General features: G+C 43.4%; 1 protein-coding gene across 1 annotated transcript in view; it reads right to left on the reverse strand.

The window, feature by feature from the left end:
* FAM129A (family with sequence similarity 129, member A) overlaps positions 1 to 19,453 on the reverse strand; it is a 46,237-nt gene that overhangs the window by 25,179 nt on the left and 1,605 nt on the right. Inside the window, exons 3-6 of the mRNA XM_009884482.1 lie at positions 18,108 to 18,239; positions 17,308 to 17,422; positions 15,622 to 15,789; positions 15,244 to 15,257 (exon numbers count right to left, since the gene is read on the reverse strand). Of these exons, the coding sequence (XP_009882784.1) occupies positions 15,244 to 15,257; positions 15,622 to 15,789; positions 17,308 to 17,422; positions 18,108 to 18,239 (429 nt within the window). The remainder of the gene's footprint in view (positions 1 to 15,243; positions 15,258 to 15,621; positions 15,790 to 17,307; positions 17,423 to 18,107; positions 18,240 to 19,453) is intronic.

Here is a 19,453-nt window from a genome sequence, read left to right on the forward strand (position 1 = left end):
TTTACCCCCTGAACAAACACAATGGTGACAAGTCGAGGCTTCATATAAGTAGCTGCACAGCTCATTTCTGTACTACTCGTGCAACTGCATGGAAAAGTCTGTGTTTGGGAAGAGCAGGGAAACGTTTCTCCAGCTTCTGGTGGGACTTCAGTTGGATGCAATAACCAGACAGCGAGAATTTTCCACCTCCCAGAACTGACGGGGTGCTTTGCTCTACTGAGACACCAGTGGTTCACAGTTCCTTTCTGCATCTTGGCTAATTCTGCAAACTGGGACTCACTGATTTTTGGTTGCAGCAGCAGCATTACTGCGTTCACTGTTTGGAGAGCCAAGGAAATGCAGTCAGGATGTTTTATGATGTGTAAAAACTGAATATGTCATTCTTCAAAACAAACTGAGTGCCCCTACTGCAATCCAGTAAATATCCTTCTCCCATACGGGCTCTTCTTATAACAAATTTATTACTTTTGTTGTTAATAATAGTGAAGGGATATATTGACTGTGGACGAAGTGCTTTACCAAAGCGAGCTAAACCACTGTGAGTAATCTAAGCTTTTTGGCTGACATTTCACAAAAGGCTGAGGCCCAAAGACACAGATGAACAAGTGTTAAAACAGAATCCAGAAGTCTGAGCTCACAGAGCATGAGTTTTAATTACAGAAATGCCGATTCTGACATAACGCCCATTATCTGACTACCAAAACTCGGAAGTAATCCACCCCGGCTTCATCTGTTTCCTGCAGCACTCATATCGACATATACGTTCCTGAGCTGGAGAGCTGACTACACTTTGGTGAAAGATTCTGCACTCAGTGAATATTATTTTCCCTACGGTCCTTGAATTCTTCCTGCAGGTAACTGTACTTGATATTAAAGCAGTCTGGCATGCAAGAATGGCCGTATTTATAAGAGATGATCATGTAAAAGCCTATAGATAGGAAGGTAGCCTTGCCTTGCTCTTGCAATAACTGCAGCTTTGGTCATATTTCTCTTCCCAACAGAAGCAGCTAACAACCTGATATACTTTTTAGTTCCCTCCTACAAGACAGCAGAGCCCATGAAAACCTCCTCAAATCTTCAAAAACCACAGGCTGGCTTCAGTTAAAGAGTGGGGAAGGCAGAAGGACAGTCACTGGAAGGAAATGAAGATGACTGAGGAGTCAAGTTTGGTGGCCTTTCACTGATGGGGAGAAAGTTTGTCACTTGCTATAATTTTTGGAATATGAAAAAATAGTAGAAACTGCATTTAATTTTATGTCATCTCACAATAATATTTCCTTGCTTCATGATCTATTTGGTGGAAAGCTGGCTCAGGTGAAGGCAGTGCCAAAACATCTGGATTGTAGTTCTTTTTTGTTGATCACCTTATATAGCATTTGCCTGGGACAAGAAAAATCTCTGTACAGATATTGGTGAAGGGCCTTCCTTCTTGTGCTGCTACAAATAGATAATAGGAGGTAGATAAAACTGAAGAATATTTGGAATTATAAGTGTTTTATCTGCAGTTTTATCAGTCACAAAAGATAGTACTTCCACCGCTTACTATTTCCATTGGACACTGCTACCCTCAGCTGAATAGATTTCATGCTAAGAAATGCAAATTACGTTTTCCCAATTTTCTTATCCTTCCAAGTCATCCCGCTCTCACCTTGGCATTTGTTTCTTTCAAATATATTTAGATTGTTGTTCTTTCTCTGCTTTCCATTATACATGCTCTTTAATAATCAAAAAAAATAAACCATTTCTAATTGATTTTTTTAAAAAATTTAGTTCTTTAAAAATACAAGCTGGTAAAAAATAAAATACATTACCCCGAACCAGAGGTATGCTGCTGAAAGAAAAGGCTGCCATTTTAAAAAACTGTGGTGTCTTAACCATCTAAATACATAGGAAATTTCCATCTCTTGTATTGGTACGTCAAAGAAAGCTATTGTATGCTGCCAGCCGCTGAAGGATTTGGGGTGAGGGCAGCTGGAGAACATCAGGGAATAAGAGACGTTCCTGCAGTTAAGGAATCGTTCTGCCAACCTCCCAACACCATAACTAGGGGATGCCTATCAAATAAAAATAAATGAGCATGACAAAGAATGACTTCCCTTTCTAAGAGTGATCTTTATAGCACAGGTTTCCTGCAATAGCATTTTTTTCTATCATTTCTGGTAATATCTGCCTGGGACTTATTTGCTGTGGGTAGGGACTGTGGTGATTATTGTCTGTTGCTCATATAGTTTCTGTTTAATGATAAGCAACTTTCTACTGCGGGGTGTATGAGTAATATCACCACACAGAGGATTACAGACAGCACACACAGAATGTCTAAGAGAGAGCAAGACCATCCAATCATCATCATGTTATCAAATGGCAAAAAGCGATCACCTGAGTTCCCAGCACATTTTAAGAGCTGTTGCTTGTAAGATACTATAGAAAGTTAGTAAGAAAGGCCATGGCCATCAACTCCAAAAAATAAGCTTCTGAAAATTTCTGTCTCCAAAAAATAAGCAAATGGTCCCAACCCAAAGGGGAGGCAGGTAAGAAAATGAGAGCGAAGCCATCTGCTTGAACCTGGGGAGAGGAGGAGAGCTCGGGAACTGTCCTGAGGAAAAGATAGCTTGCACAGGGCTTGTAGCACAGCTACAGCACCTCTGGAAATGATTCTCTGAATAAAAGTACACGCTGCTTAGTTTTACAAAATGGAGTCCTATCATATTATTATCTACATCCAGAATGAAGTGAAGTATAATGCCCTGGGTCTGAGAAGCATCAACCTCACAGCTCTGATGTTTTCCTGAGAGCAATGTACTATCATATTATTCATAGATCATGTGGTATAAAGCTGCTAACCACTAACAGAAGCGAGATGAAGTCATTTCCAAACAGGATACAACCCTGCAATAATACGCTGTATTTATAGCAAATCAAGTTTTGCAGCACAAGTTCCCTCCGAGACCATCAAATCAACATTCAGCGGGTTTAACTGTTTGCTTTGCAGCACACAATGGCTGTATTAAAGCTGTTCAAAGCAGCATGAGACAGATTACAAGGTACCTCCCTCTGCTGGGACTGGCAGCTTCATGTTGCATAGTCAAAAACATGAGTGCACCATAGAAACACACACAAAGAATCACAATATTGCTCATCTCCCACAATCTCCAAGCATTTTCCAAACCAGCTACTGTATTTCTGGTGCAGGTGAGAAGCTGGAGCTAAAATACCACCTTACACCCACACAAATGAGTATCTTCACAGCTCCTAAAATAGGCTCGGGTGGTGAGCACAAGGCAGTGGCTATTCTGCACTACCCCACACTTGGTAATATATAAGAGAAGGGGAAACAGCCCCAGGCGTGGAGGTGACAGAGGCAGGTAGAACGTAATTGCAATTCGGATTTTTGCCCATGAATCATCTTGGTGTTTCAGAATGAATATACCTCCTACAGACTGAAAATCCTAACTACAGTATAGGCAATCAGGCTTACTGGAAAAGCAAAAGCCACGCTGAATGAAGGAAATTATGTTGCATAACAAAAACATCCCAGAAAGAGGAAAAATAGTCTTATTTTAAGCAAAATATTCTAAATTATACAAAAAAAGCCTAAATTGTGTCCTGAAACATTTCATGGGTTTTACAGCATCCCACAGGCCTTGTCAAAGATATTTATAGCAAAATGGTTTTGAACATTATGATGTTTGCACACCAGTTTTGAAAAGTCCATTTGGACCTCAGATATCTGTCTGGTGAAAGACTAGCAGCCATGGTCTCAGCTACTCATGTGGCATACGGGAGACCTGATCTTATTAACCATAAAGTGATTTAATTAATCAAAGTGCAGCAGCTGCAGCAAGAGAAGCCAAGACACAAGTCCCAGGTTTGCGTCAGGCAGGCGATGCGCTGCATACTCTGTCTTCATTTGTACCTTTTCCCATACCAAAATTATCATGTAAAACTTCAGAAAGGTCTTGCTTTCATCCCAGTACAGAAGGACATTTTTCTTCAGCGTTAAAAAAAGCAATTTCCTCCTCAGTTCTACTTTAAGTGATCCTTCCGTACATCATCTGAAAAAGGCAACAAGAAAATCCTTCTCTATAGCTGCCCTCTCTGGAGAAGAAAAGCCACCTGGTTTGCAACATGAAGATTAAAAAACCTTTCCAAAGTCCTATTTGAACTCATGACAGCTGCTTTGGTCTGTCCATGGAGGTATATATCCTTCAGCTTACATATTTAATGTCATCTTCCTAACCTTTTTCAACGCTTCAGTAACTATTTTGAATGATAGTCCAAGAGTTGGTAAGTCCTAAATGTACGATATACATGTAACAAAGGAAAGCTAGAAATAATTACGAGAAAAACTCCTGCCAGCTGAACTTAGATTTGAAAAAGGAAATGTGGACCCAGGTAATGGCAACCTTAAAAGAAAGAGGAGATGGAAAAAAAAATCTGAAAACATCCTAGTTGTCCTGACACAGCCAATCTGTGACAGAATGACCAGCATGAGCTTAAAAGTATATTTTGTATTTCTTTCTCTACTGATGTATTTCTTTATTGTACTTCTTTAATGCATTTATTTCTCCAATATTTTTTTTATTTATGGTGAAATTGGAGATGACAGGATAGGGTTTTGAAAGTCCCTTAGCTTCCTTTGTCATGATGGTGATTATCACAATAAGGATGTGAAATCAAACCAGATGAAAGAAAATAAAATCATGAAGTGAAACTCTGCATCTCCCAGAATTAGCTATTTGTATTTTCTTTCTCGTCACACAGACTTCCCTCTATTCCAGCACCAAGTGGCCAGGCTTCTTCACTTTTAACAGCAAATACCAAGTGAAACCTCATATAAGAAACAAGAAGACCTCCTAAAATAACAAAAAATGAAATAAACGTTCAGAAGAAACTTCAGTCTGATTTTCAGTGCATACAAACGTAAAGGATTAAAAACTGGAAAATGGAAAATATTAGAGCATTGTTAATATTTTGAGAATTTGCCTCATTATTGCCAGTCTGAGATTGACAGCGCTTCCCCATTGGGGGTTAGGTGGCCATTTCAGCAGCAAATTTCCCCCAAAATTTGAAGTGTGGAGTTCTCACCATTTCACTAAGAAAATGGGGATGGAGAGGGAACCAGAGTAAGTCCGAGCTGTGGTCGAAAGTGGAGGGATCATGGAGATAAAGGCAAACCAATGAATTGCATGCTACAGCCTGCATCTGAACTGGGAGTAGCCATTCAGGAAACTGGAGGAAAAAATGAAGCTGATTCCTCTCACACTCCAACTCAAGTACAGCTTCTATAAAAACCTGAGAGGCTTTTAAAGCTAAGTATTACATAAAATCCTACACTGGTGAAGGTCTGACCTCCACAGATGCTTGAGAAGAACAGGCTCTCTGGAAGGAACAGTGAATGGTCAGCAGCTCCTCCCTGTCAACCTAAGAAAAACTCAATGAAGGCAAAACTTATGTAGGAAAAGTTAAATAACAATACTAAGGGCAGAACTTTCTCCTTCTTGCTGCCCCTTCTGTCGGGAAGTTGATATGAAAGTGATATTAGGATGTATAATTTTTGTCATGTGCTGTTATTCCCCTGAATTAATTATGAATCATCAAAGCTGAAACAAATATAGTAACACATTTTACATAATGATGTAACATAGGAACTTTAGATATAACAAATTCTAATATGGTCAACAATACTAATTATTTACTAAATCAAATAAGGCGACATTTAGTACACTGTAAATGCGTCCCAGCTAAGATCAGATCAGAAAGCAAGAGTTCTCCAGTACCCCTTGAAACCGCATCTTTTACAACAGCTATCTTTTCTCTTGACACATTTGTCATTTGAAACATTTATTCCTCAGTTTTACTAAAACAGTGAAGGCTACATAATCACCCTGGAAAAATACAGCAAATGTCCTACAGCATAAGGAACAGACTAGCACAGCAAACGTTGAAAATTTCATTGTGTAACCCTGTACCCAGAGAACTGTACATTATTCTCTGTATGTGGAATTATCTTTATCAAGAGCCATCGCTAAGTTGTATTACTCTATACCACCACATTTTATTATTGAGTCCTCTGTATCTGTTGGCTTGCTGTTCTTCTGCAAAGAACATTTGCAGGACAGACACCAGAAAAAAAACAAGATCAAAGGAATCCCATATCCTCCCCCTGCCAGGCTGAAGGAGGTGGCTTAATGGAAAGCTGTGAATGGAGGCAAGTCCGTGCTAGGGGCAGCAAGCAAACCCCCTCCTTGCCCACCTTGCCTACCCAGATGCCTCTGTACACTAGGTATGAGGCTCTGGATGAGGTAGGCCAGCCAATGGATGATGTGGTTGATGGTCCAACTACACCAGAGGAGTTGCCAGGACTGGAAAAGTCTACCCCCCATACAATGACCACCTCCATGAGGAAGAAAAGACAGGTTATAGTTGTAGTCAACTCCCTTCTGAGGGGAAGAGAGGGTCCAATATGCCAGGCAGACCCTGCTTTTAGGAAAGTCTGCTGCCTCCCTTGGGCCCAAGTTAGGGACATCACTAGGAAACTTTCTAGCCTTGTATGGCGCTCAGACTGTTACCCATTGCTGCTTTTCCATGTGAGTGGCAATGAAGTCGCAACATGTAGCCCAAGGGTGATTAAAAGAAACTTCAGGGCCTTGGGACAGTTAGTAAGGGAATCTGGGGCACAGGTTATCTTTTCTTCTCTCCTTCCAGTTACAGGCAGTGACATTGTGTTACGGTTTGAGAAACCCACAACAATTTATTGTCATTTAGACAATCATTCTATCACCCGATGATTCCTCCCCACCCAGGAGGGGGAAGTGGGAAAAAACAAGGAAACCTGGGGGTTGAAATATAAACAGATTTAATAGAAAAAGACTAGATGATTAATATTAATAGCACTAAAGAACCAATATTGATCCCGATACCAATACAAAAGATACAAAGACTGTATTCAGTCAATTTTATCAGTAGGAAGCTGTGCGCTCCCAGCAGTGGACAGCAAATGTCAGACATCGCAAGCGCTACAGCTTCGTGAGGAAGGGAAGGCCTCAGGGGTCTGGCACTGGGGCAAGAAGTTCTCTGGATTGCTGCCATCAAGGAAGAGAGCATTTCACACCAAACTTTCTAATTTACATTGAATGTGACGCTCACAGTATGAAATAATCCAGTTGGCCAGCTTGGGTCAAGTGCTCAGGTCTCAATCTTCCTCATCCCTGCACCTGGCAAGCTCAAAAACACTGAGACCTTGAAACCCATACACCATATCTGGCTATAAAGTAAATATTTTCACAAATTTAAACTCTAGAGTCTTCTAAAAGTGCTGTTTTCCCAAGTATTAGAAGAGATATTAGTCCTGTGTCGCTCAAACCAGGAAACACTGGAAGAAACAGACACGTTTGGTCTGTTAATACATGGCTCCGTCGCTGGTGTCACCACCATAATTTTGATTTTTTTGACAATGGGATGGCCTACACAGCACCAAGCTCCCTGCTGTCAGATGGGGTTCATCTTTCTCAAACGGGGAAGAGGGTCTTTGCCCATGAGCTAGTGGGACTCATTGACAGAGCTTTAAACTAGACTTGATGGGGGAGGAGGGTATTATCAGGCTTGTCCGTGACAAGCCAAGGGACAATACACCGACGTTTGAGAGTGCTAGTGAGGGCCCTCACCCTGTTGCTCCAAGATGTGCTGAGTACACTGCAGCACACTCGAAGTCTTATGGAGATGAGCCAGGGGCTCCTGAGGCAACAGGAGCCAACAGGAAACACGGGTAAAACCCCTCAAAGGAAGGCCACTTGGAGAGCAGCACAAAGGAATTGCAGCCACTCCAGCCAGTAAATAGGCTTCAACAGGGACCCAGCTTAGGCACCTCTATGCAACCACATGTAGCATGAGGAACAAACAAGAGGACTTAGAGACATGCACATGCCTCCAGGGGTATGATCTCATTGGCACCACAGAGACGTGGTGGGACGGCTCCTATGACTGGAGTGTTGGAACGGAAGGATACAGGCTCTTTAGGAAGGACAGGCAGGGGAGACAAGGTGGGAGTGTTGCCCTCTATGTCAATGACCAGCTGGAGTGCATGGAGCTCCACCTGAGGATGGACGAAGAGCTGACTGAGAGCTTATTGGTCAGCACTAAAGGGAATGCAGGGGCAGGTGACGTTACAGTGGGGGTCTGCTACAGGCCACCTGACCAGGATGGCAAAATGGATGAGACCCTCTATAGACAGATAGGAGCAGCATCGCGTTCACAGGCCCTGGTCCTCATGGGGGACTTCAACCACCACAATATCTGTTGGAAGTGGGGCGCAAGCAATCCAGGAAGCTCTTGGAATGCATTGATGACAACTTCCTTCTCCAAGTAGTAGAGGAGCCAATGAGGAGAAGAGCTATGCTGGAACTTGTCCTTACCAACAACGAGAGGCTAGTGGGGAACGTGAAGCTCAAGCATAGCCTTGGCTGCAGTGATCATGAAATGGTCAAGATCCATTGAGTTCAAGATCCTTAGGGCAGTGAGGAGGGTGCACAGCAAGCTCACTACCCTGGACTTCAGGAGGGCAGACTTTGGCCTCTTGAGGGATCTGCTTGGTAGGGTCCCATGGAATAAAGCACTGGAGGGGAGAGGGGCCCAAGAAAGCTGGTTAATATTCAAGGATCACCTCCTTCAATCTCAGAAGCAATGTATCCCAACAAAGAAGTCAGGCAAAACCACCAGGAGGCCTGCATGGACGAACAAGGAGCTCCTGGACACACTCAAAAGCAAAAAGGAGGCCTAGAGAGCATGGAAACAAGGACAGGTAGCCTGGGAGGAAGACAGAGAAACTGTCCAAGCTGCCACAGATAGGTTAGGCAAGCTAAAGCCCAGACAGAATTAAATCTGACCAGGGACATCAAAGGTAACAAGAAAAAATTCTATAAGTATGTCAGTGATAAAAGGAAGACTAGGGAAGATGTGGGCCCTCTCTGGAAGGAAACGGGAGACCTCGTCACCCAGGATATGGAGAAGACTGAGATACTCGATGACTTTTTTGCCTCAGTCTTCACTGGCAAGGGCTCTAACCACACCACCCAATCACAGAAGGCAAAAGCAGGGGCTGGGAGAAGCCAGCTGTAGGAGAAGATCAAGTGCGAGACCATCTAAGGAACCTGAGGGTGCGCAAATCCATGGGACCTGATGAAATCCATCTGTGGGTCCTGAGGGAAATGGCAGATGAAGTTGCTAAGCCACTTTCCATTATATCTGAAAAGTCGTGACAGTCCCATGAAGTTCCTGATGACTAGAAAAGGGGAAACATAACCTCCATTTTCAAAAAGGGAAAAAAGGAAGACCCGAGGAACTACAGGCCAGTAAGTCTCACCTCGGTGCCTGGCAAGATGATGGAGTAGATCCTCCTGGAAACTATGCTAAGGCACATGGAAAATAAGGAGGTGACCAGTGACAGTCAGCTTGGCTTCACCAAGGATACATCATGCTTGACAAATGTGGTGACCTTCTATGATGGTGTTACAGCATTGGGGGATTAAGGGGAGAGCCACTGGCATCATCTGCCTGGACTTGTGAAAAGCATTTGACACTGTCCTGGAGGACACCTTTGTCTCTAAATTGGAGAGACATGAATTTGATGGATGGACCACTTGGTGGATAAAGAATTGGCTGGATGGCTGCACTCAAAGTCAACAGCTCAATGTCCAAGTGGAAACGAGTGATGAGTGGTGTTCCTCAGTGGTTAGTACTGGGACCAGTGCTAATTAACATCATTGTTGGTGACATGGACAGTGGGATCAAGTGCATCCTCAGCAAGTTTGCTGATGACACCAAGCTGTGTGGTGTGGTCAACATGCTGGGCGGAAGGGATGCCATCCAGAGGGACCTGGACAGGCTTGAGAGGTGGGCACATGTGGACCTCATGAAGTTCAGTAAGGCCAATTGCAAACTCCTGCATGTGGGCTGGGGCAATCGCATGCAGAAATACAGGCTGGGTGGAGAATGGATTGAGAGCTGCCCTGAGGAGAAGGACTTGGGAGTGTTGGTGGATGAGACGCTCAACATGAGCTGGCAATGTACACCCGCAGCCCAGAAAGCCAACCACATCCTGGGCTGCATCAAAAGAAGCGTGGCCAGCAGGTCGAGGGAGGTGATTCTGCCCCTCTACTCTGCTCTGATGAGACCCCACCTGGAGTACTGCGTCCAGCTTTGGAGTCCTCAGCACAAGAAGGACATGGAGCTGTTAGAGTGGGTCCAGAGCAGGGCCACAAAGATGATCAGAGGGCTGGAACACCTCTCCTATGAAGACAGGCTAAGAGAGTTGGGGTTGTTCAGCCTGGAGAAGAGAAGGCTCTGGGGAGACCTCATAGCAGCCTTCCAGTATCTGAAGGGGCCTACAAGAAAGCTGGAGAGGGAGTTTTACAAGGGCATGTAGTGACAGGACAAGGGGTAATGGCTTCAAAGTGGAAGACGGTAGATTCAGATTAGGTATTAGGAAGAAATTTTTCACTATGAGGGTGTTGAGACACCAGAACAGGTTACCCAGAGAAATGTTGAGACCCCATCCCTGGAAGTGTTCAAGGCCAGATTGGATGGAGCTTTGAGTAACCTGGTCTAGTGGGAGGGGTCCCTGCCCATGGCAGGGGGGGTGGAACTAGATGATCTTTAAGATCCTTTCCAACCTAAACCATTCTATAATTCTATGATTTTTTATAGCTGATTTGTTCTACATTAAGAGCCCTTCCCTCAATGTCTCTATGTGCACATTTATGTCATTTAACTAATTTAATTCACCCTTTCATTTATTGTATTCATTGATCAAAGCCAAAAAGCTTTGAAATCAGCACATATGCCCATTATAATGTTTTATACCCTAAGCTTAGGTAATAAATTCAATGAGAAATGAATCGTGGTATTTCAGAGCTGCACACAGTGTTCTTTAATGCCACCCACAGAAGTCCTTAATTACAAAGCTGTTGGTAAAGAATGAACAGTTTGGAGGGAAGGAAGCTTTTTGATTGAGGTATCGTAAAGCAGTTTTTAGACAACAGCCAAGATTAGATAGTAGCACCTCTGTACTGAGTACGCAAATTTACAGTCATCTTTTTTTTCCTGGGAGCAAAGTTACACAGTCATTAATTTTCACAGGAGAAGGGTGACATACTGAATGGTGAAAAGCAATTTTGAAATATATTTAACTCAAACTCAGCCAGAAAAGGGAACCAAAGGCAAGTATGACTTATGTTAGAGTTGCCAAATCCGTAGCCCAAATCTGGCAGCTCTCATTACGTCCTTCCCTACATGCCCCCACTGACAGCAGGTCCAGACCTATGTTTCCCTCAGCGTTACGTCTCAGACCCGCTATGTCTCTTTGGTAGCTGGCTCGGACCTATGGTCCCTTCAGTACCGGTCCCAGCCCTATGGGGGCTTTCTGGTTGCTGGCTCCCACACCTCCTCTCCTACTTGCCAGGTAGTCCAGCTTGAAGTTTGGTAGTGACTGAAGTACTGGCTTCTAGTACTCCAGCACAGCTGGTGGAAACTCATTAGAAAAACACTCTGGTCTCACCAGATGATGGCCCTACACCTATGGGACCCTGTGCTCTGTGGTCCCTTCTCCCATTGCTGGCACCGGGACCTCTCACACACATCTCTCCAGGTGCTGACACCTCAAACCTGTGGTGTCCCCATGACCCCGTGCCTCCTTCTCTACTTGCTGGCACTTAGGACCCCAACACACACACTGGAGAGCAACCTCGCCCTGGAAAATAGTTAGAAGTGGCATTTAGTAAGAAGACAGAACAGACTGTGGTGATCTAGCGTGGGGCTTGACAGGACAAGCATACCGACCAGTCTCCTGTTCACACCCAACTGGCACCATTTATCCCCCTTTTCCCTCTGTTATCTCAGGCTTGTTCCTCTCCAATCCACTTTGATCCTTCCCTTTTCCCACCTTTGGTCCTTCCCCTATACATCCCATAATAAATGTCACATATTCCCACACTGCCCTGGAAAATATCCCATAATATGCTTTACACAATCCTCAAGTGTTCTTCCCCTCCATCCTACAATGAGTACTGTACCAGCTTAGGCAATGACAGCCCTGCTGACTGCAAGGCAGTTGGGGAAAGCTGCTGGTGGCCCACCTGAGTAGATTTCACAGCTGGACCATGAGCTGAGCCCCCTCCTCTGAGAGCCAGGGCAGCCAGGTTGGAGTCCCCTCTGCACCCATCAGTTTGTCAGGGTTCATTACTGCTCCGTGGCCACTTGTGTTTTCATTAATTAGCTCTTAATCACATGAGCACGCAGTGTAAAACCCAAAAAGCCTTTGATCTCGTCCCCAAATCCTGCGGCATAACAAAAGCCAACTTGCAAAGAGCAAAGCGGGAGCTGCCCAGATGAATCACTGAACTGGGATGATTTCTGTATGCAGGTTAATCAGTCAACCAACTTTCAGAGTCAGGATAATTCACAGAATATCAATGTATGTGTCCAGTTGTGCTAGAATATTTTTAAAGCCATGACCAGTCAGGTCCTGATTGGGTTAGGCTCATTTTAAAGGTTTTAAATATGCTTTATCCAAACTGTATTCAAGAAAGGTGCAAAACGTCTCCATATTCTATTGATAATGAAGGAAATCATTGTCCTCTCGAACTGCAATCCTTATTAATTAGTATAGAGGAAGGACAAACACAATAGGAAAATTTAGGGGGGGAGGAGAACCCATAATCTGTACATCTGAATCATATTTGCAAGCAGCCATCACTAAATCCAAACGCTTTTGTAATTATTCTCCTGACCTTGAGTTCTGACCAGAAAACCCAGAAACACAGGATGGACTGGTTATTTATAACAGAGGGACTCTAAAGAGAGGAAACAGTTGAATGCCAGGGTGGCTCCCATCACAAGACCACATGCTGATTCAGTCCAGTTTTCTGTTCAGCAAGAGACAATATTTAATTCTGCTTCCTGGGAGAAAACTGAAAACTCCCCCAAGTTCTTGGCTAAAGCCCAGTGCAATATATTCCTTTCCAGAAGTGGTAGATCATAGAAAAGGCAGAAAGGCAACTTCTGATCAGACATTACATCTGTCTTTCTCCTGCCCTTGCCAAATCTGCCCGGACAAATGTTAACTTGGCACTTTTTAGAAGAGGTGGGGCAAGTGCTGTCTTGGCCAGGGCTCCTTATCCCACTAAATTATATTCCACAATCAAACCCAAAGGATTTTTCACATTTCTTCTCTCTTTCGATTTTTTTTAATGAAAGAGCACAGCCAATTTTTATATCACAAGCCTTATTATCCGCTCTATTGCTGCACGTGTCTCTAACTTTGTTGGATTGTTCAGATATCTGTTTTTTTGTAGGCAGAATCATTTGCAAATAAGGCTTTAAAAAGTATTAATAAAGTAGCATCTTTCAGACATACGAGAATGAATATAAATCAATATGAAGTCCTTGAAACTGGATTACTGGGGTGCTGGTCAGTCATTATTTTTCTACTTGCAGCACCTAGGTTTCTAGGAGATGGTATAACTCCAAGAAATCCAAAAAAATAGGGGCTCCCATTTCCTTAGCTGTAAAAACCTGTTCACTTTTACTGGTCTTAATCCAGACTGTCTTTATCTACCAATCAGTCTGTTGAGCAGAAATAACATGACAGAAAGGATGAGCCTTGATGAAGGCACTCCAGTGTCACTAAGCATCTTCTGTCAGATAAAAATTTGGCCACAGAAAAAGTTGAGAGAGATAAATCCTGGAACAGATGCATAAATGAGCAATCTCTGAGCCATATGAAATATAATAAAACACAGACTCACAGGCATTGGAGATGGAAAAGACCTATTAGGTCATCTAGTCCCAGCTTCTGCCAATTCAGAATTGGCCCCTAGAGTGATGTGCTGAACTTTAAGAAAAAAACAAAAGGCTGCCAAAATCTTTGTCAAGCCTGTTACACTTGCTCCAGAAGAGAGAAATGAAAAGCCCTAAAGCTAATGAACAGGCTTCAAGACATGGAAGACTGACAGTGCCAGGAAAACTTGATTGTATCCCCATCTCCTTACCAAACCCTGATGAGGAGCAAAGGGGTGGCTTTCCAAAGTCTGGAGTGCTTTCATACTGCCTGACTGCAGCAGCTAAACCAGGGTAATCAGAACCAAAAATCAGAGGCAGGCTTTGCCCTCAGGCATGCTATGGGAATTAGGGTTACTCTGGCAGCTATATAGGGAATATTTATTGAGACTTAAACTATTTGGAAATAGCAAATGAAGGCGTGTTACTTCTAGATTTATCCCTAGCCAGTCTTTATAGTCCCTAACAGTCTTTATAGTCCCTAGCCTACTAGGGTGTCTTAGCCCTCAGCCTCTCCACACCTACACAGATTTGCATTGGAGCTGCTTCCTCCGGTTTGTATGAGGCTGTCAGCACTAGAAGGGCATGCTGCATCTCATCGCCTTCAGCACGGCTTGGAAATGAACTGGAAAGTGAGACTGCGTGTCAGGGGAGTGTACACCACCTGGCTGACATCGGGACTGAGAAGTCTGTGTGTCCCGCGAAGAAGGCATGTGCCACCAACCACCACCGAGCACCACACAAATAACTTAGGGAACTGCCTAGAAATACAGTAATGTCTGTTTTTGTCATGGGAATGGAGTCTTAAAGGAGACCGGGAATGCCTTTTGCAGTGGAGACAAGGGAAAAGAGATGGAAGTTGAGAAGGATCTGGGGAGGATCTACAAGCACAAACTTCAGGCCCAAGTAGCTGAGATTGCTGGAGAAGTTCCTGAGTGTTCACATCTCCCACCAAGGGCAGCAGGAGCAGATTGGACTTAAAAGCGACACTAAAGGCATGGAATAGCCTGGACACCAGTGGGAGAACCAGGTCAGCTTGATGGAAAAAGAGAAAAGTAATCTCAGAAACAGGAAAGCATTTCTTTTTCTGAAGGATCCAACTCATAAATGCTTTTCCAATTTCATGTGAGTAAGGTTGCTTTTATAATCCCAGCAAGTCACAAGTTGGTTTTTTTTAAGTTTTCTAGTCTAACATACTCAGAAAGTGAGATTTAAAATTTACCCTTGTGCAAACAATCATTACTGTGCCTTATCTGCATCATTCATGTCCCTCCTGCAAAGCTTAATCATGGCTGGGGCTTGAGCTGCCATCTAAACACCTGCAAAAAACACTGGATGTTTGACCATTGCTGATATATGTATGACATTACAGAAATGTACTGGGAGACTGCGTTCCCTCCATGTTGTATAAACCTGTTCTACTATATCTATGATGCATTTGTAAAGCTTGCAAACATAGGTGAGAGTTTGCCTTGCCACATTTAGTAAAAATCTCATATGATTTTATATCATGATACTAGATTTAAGTGAGCTGACAGAGAGGGGAATGCCACTTTCAAAGCAGTTCCCTTGTTTTCTACCCAAGCTTACTACACTGCAGCTCAAATCCCACCTAACTTCACTCCCAGCAAAGTAAGAAGAGGAGGTACGCTAATGCATTCCGCAAGGCACTGAAAGCCAAGCATCTTTTGTAAGTGACCTGCACTTTTCTACAGCTTTTTTTATTATAATAGCTATTTAAATCTTCACCGGGGTGAATGACGTACAGGAAGAGGCCCTTTCTGCACTCACCGTGGTTTGAGTGTCTCACGCAGTCCCCCAGCACGGCGCTGAACTGCCTCTGAGCTTCTGCCTCCGGGAAGCAGTAGTAGCTGTGTCGGGTGAAGGGCTGCCACAGGTAAACAGGGAACTCTCTCGGCAGCTGAACGAAGGCTTGAGTGACCTCCTTCTCACTCGACCCTACACAAGAAACACATCTCCATTTGAAATCTGCAGATTTCTTGGGGATTTGGGCCATTTTCCTCTGCTATGATAGAGAGAACAGATCTTTGCTAGCAGGGAAGCATGAGACATGAAAAAATCATGTCTAAGCAATTCATCTAAGCAATCGGGCATGGAGGGCAGGGGGACACAGCTGAGACGGGCAAACTTAGTGGGCACCAACCACCTCTCTACGCTATACCATAGCAACTTGATGTACTCTTGTTTTGTATTCAAGGTGGACATAAACTACTCATTTTTAGTAAAATTTCAAAGTGACTATTTCATTGGATTGTCACTGCTAAGGAAAAGGTTTTCATGGCAAAAAGTAAGTTAGTGGGCAACTCTGGTCTCTTCCACATAGGCACTATACAGGAACATACAGCCCTACACAGAGAAAAATAATGCATTAGATCGTGTAGGACCAGCAGTGGTTCCCTTGCCTCCAGGGCTTCCAAACACAGCTGCAAGATGGCCTTATGAACTGTGACTTCAAGCCCTTGAAGATGAAGCAAAAAAAGTATTAAGTAGCTTCCGTTTCCACCTGCCCTGAGTCACTGTGCACAGGGGATGCTGTACAACACCATTTATGGATGACCAAACCCTATCTTGGCTCCGTGCCATGCATCGAGTGCCCAGCCACAAGAGGTTCATCTTGGAGGACGTTCAGCATTGCACAGAAGGGGAGAAGGGCCATAAAAGACTGAGCCACTCATTGTGAAAGGAGAGCCATGGGAAGCACACAAGTGGCCTTGAGCTGCTCCACATCACTCAACCCCAAGTGCCGCAGAGCTGTGGTGACACATGGAGGACACTTCCAGGCACTGCTGCCCCACACCACCCTCTGACCACCCTACACCTTGGGAAAGTGGTGTAAGGGAGACATCTCCCAACAGTCATAACTTCATTATGACACAGGACTTAAAAAAAAAAAAATCCTTCTTGACATGTTGCCCTTATCCCTTTCCTTATGTGTCATCCCATTTTCCAAATCTAACTGAACCATGACATCCACTCCCTTAAAGCCCGAATTTTCTCCATCTTCGTGGAGCGGGGTGGGAGCAGGCAGGACCACAGTGGTTCCTGTTCCAGAAACAACAAATTCAGCAGCAGCAACCTTCCTGCCCTCTCTATGGGACTTATTATCAACTGTGAGTCAACACAGGCAGCTGGCATCTAAAAATGGAAACAAATAAACCAGGAATATTAACAAAGCCCGGGAACAATGGTGGTGTGGTTCCTGCCCTGCTTCTGTACAGCTTCCAGTGGCTTTGTGCCGGGATGCTGGAAAAAAAAGGGAGCCAGCATTTCTCTGAACGTTAGCTTATAGCATCTTCTGTGTAAGTCCACTCTGGAGCTGTGCTTTGACTTACAAAAAAGGGCTGCGTGCATCTTCCGTTGCCCCATTTCAGAGACTAGCCTGAAAGCCTGCCCAGAAGAAGTCTGCGTAAGGAACAGAGCCTGGGGTTTGTCAGTTCAGCTTCAAGCAGGGCTTACCAACAGGATCTGGAAAATGTTTATCAGACAGCAAATTGTAATCTTCTTCTGAAGTCAGTACTTTGCCTCCTGCAGGAAGAACATGGTATTTAGGGCTGGCTCCTTTCTGGTAGGCCTGGAAAGTCAAGAGAGAGGGAGTCAAATAGCAATTAAGGAGAGGGAAAACATAAAGCACACAAGTCATTTATGAAGCTAATGCACGGGCACATTCCCCAAAGGGAATTTTTTTTGTGAGACTGAATTTTGGAAATATTCCCTGGAAATGTCAAATCTTAAACATGGTTAAATGTAAAAAACATATTTAAAAATATCCTCTCCATGCTCACGAGCCATGATGATGTCAGGGATAGAGGGAGGGGAAAAGGATGGGATTTTCTTCTAAGCCCTATTCATCTGATTTGTCAGCCAGGACTAGTTTGACTATGGCAGGTGCCAAATGAAAAGTTTCACTGTAGTCAACCCGAAGCAACCCAAAAATTGCTACTTAAAACCCAACAGCAGAAGCATGGGGACGTATTACAATGACACACAGGTAAGAAGTGTTCTGTGATAAGGAAGGTTCAAAGTGCTGTTAAAATGATTTGCTAATTCTTGCCAACATGTATGGCCAACACAAGGTGCTTGGTTGTTCCCTCAGCTATCCCCGTGGAGCTTCCATCCATCTCTGCAAGCCTGGAGCTACCTTGCCGAGGACAACATTTCATCTAGTATTGCCGAAAGAAAAGTGGCAGCAGTGGCCAATTCACTTGATATCAGTTTCTTTGGGAGCGTAGAAGAACATAAGAGGAAGAAACATTTACCTCTTTAGTCTCAAAGCAATCCACAGTGTAGTCATTTTTGACAACGACATATCTGTCCTTCCACTTCTTCAGATCCTCAGCAAAATGCAGCAGCTCTGCTTCGTATAAGACTGTCTCAGCTTCTGCCGGTGGCTACAAAGACAATTTTGTAGATTTGAAATAACTCTGGATTACTGACCATTTTGAAGCTTTTATTTCTACATTTCCATGTAGAAATAAAGACTGCTACAAGGGCTTTTGAGTCTTCAAATGCAATTTGGAGTCATAAACACCTCTGATTTGGGCAGACACTACACATGCAATCAAATTTTTGTAGCTTAAGGTGAGGAGGCAGCACAGGACCTCTGCCTTCCAAAAACACTTCCAGATTTCTGAGACAGAGACATTTTTATTTACCTTTTGGTTGGCAAGCCGAATGCAAGATCACTTATAGTTCATTATCTCCCATTTCCCACTACATAACATCAATAAAAACATTTCATTTCTGCAGCAATGAGTTTTATTATAAAATAGTAAATTATTTCCCATTTCTTTGTAACACTTTTGCACCTGTGCTCTTGTAACTGATATGCATCTTTCCGAAAGACGAGGTTCTTGATTATACCATCTTTTACATGCCATCTTATTGCTTTACCCTATTCATTTCCAATTGATTTCCAACATGGCCGAAAAATTTAGATTTGGATCTTCTTAATATTGAAGGCTGTTTCTCTGCATTTTCATCTAATAAAGAGACTTGTTTCTCCTTTGCCTCTCTAATAAAAAACAGCTCTCCATAGCTTCTTTATGGAACCCTGTAGCCATGGCTGAAAGGGTTAATTAAGTTTCCCACATAAATTTCTGCCCTAAATGTAGGATCATTGACCCAAGATTCTTGCAAAACCTTGCAATCAGCAGGAAGCAACTAGTTTTGTCCAAGCATCCAACTCTACCTTGATGAAATGGATGCTTTGTACCAGAAACTTGTGTCATGGTTCTTCTCAAGTTACAATGAGACAACCAAACATGACCAAAACGAAGACGAATTTTCAAAAATAAACTTTAAGCCTGCACCCCGATGCAACTTTTCCACCTGAAACCTAACTGAACCAAATCCGACATCTGCCCTTGCAAATCTGTTGTGTACACTTGGGCTACATATAAAAAAGTGCACATGTAAAATGTCCTAGATATGCATTTATTATGTATTGCACTATCCAATGTAAGAAGCCAAAAGAACACTTCTGTACTTTGCTTGTATATACAGAAATACTTAAATAACTTTAAAAATACTTTGGGCTTGATGTTAAGATTTGAGTATCTGTACCATCTATTAACTTTACTTGAGGGCATTCAACACTGGGAAA

The sequence above is a fragment of the Charadrius vociferus genome, unplaced genomic scaffold (genome assembly GCF_000708025.1).
Source record: "Charadrius vociferus isolate BGI_N301 unplaced genomic scaffold, ASM70802v2 scaffold220, whole genome shotgun sequence".
In the NCBI taxonomy this organism is placed as follows: domain Eukaryota; kingdom Metazoa; phylum Chordata; class Aves; order Charadriiformes; family Charadriidae; genus Charadrius; species Charadrius vociferus.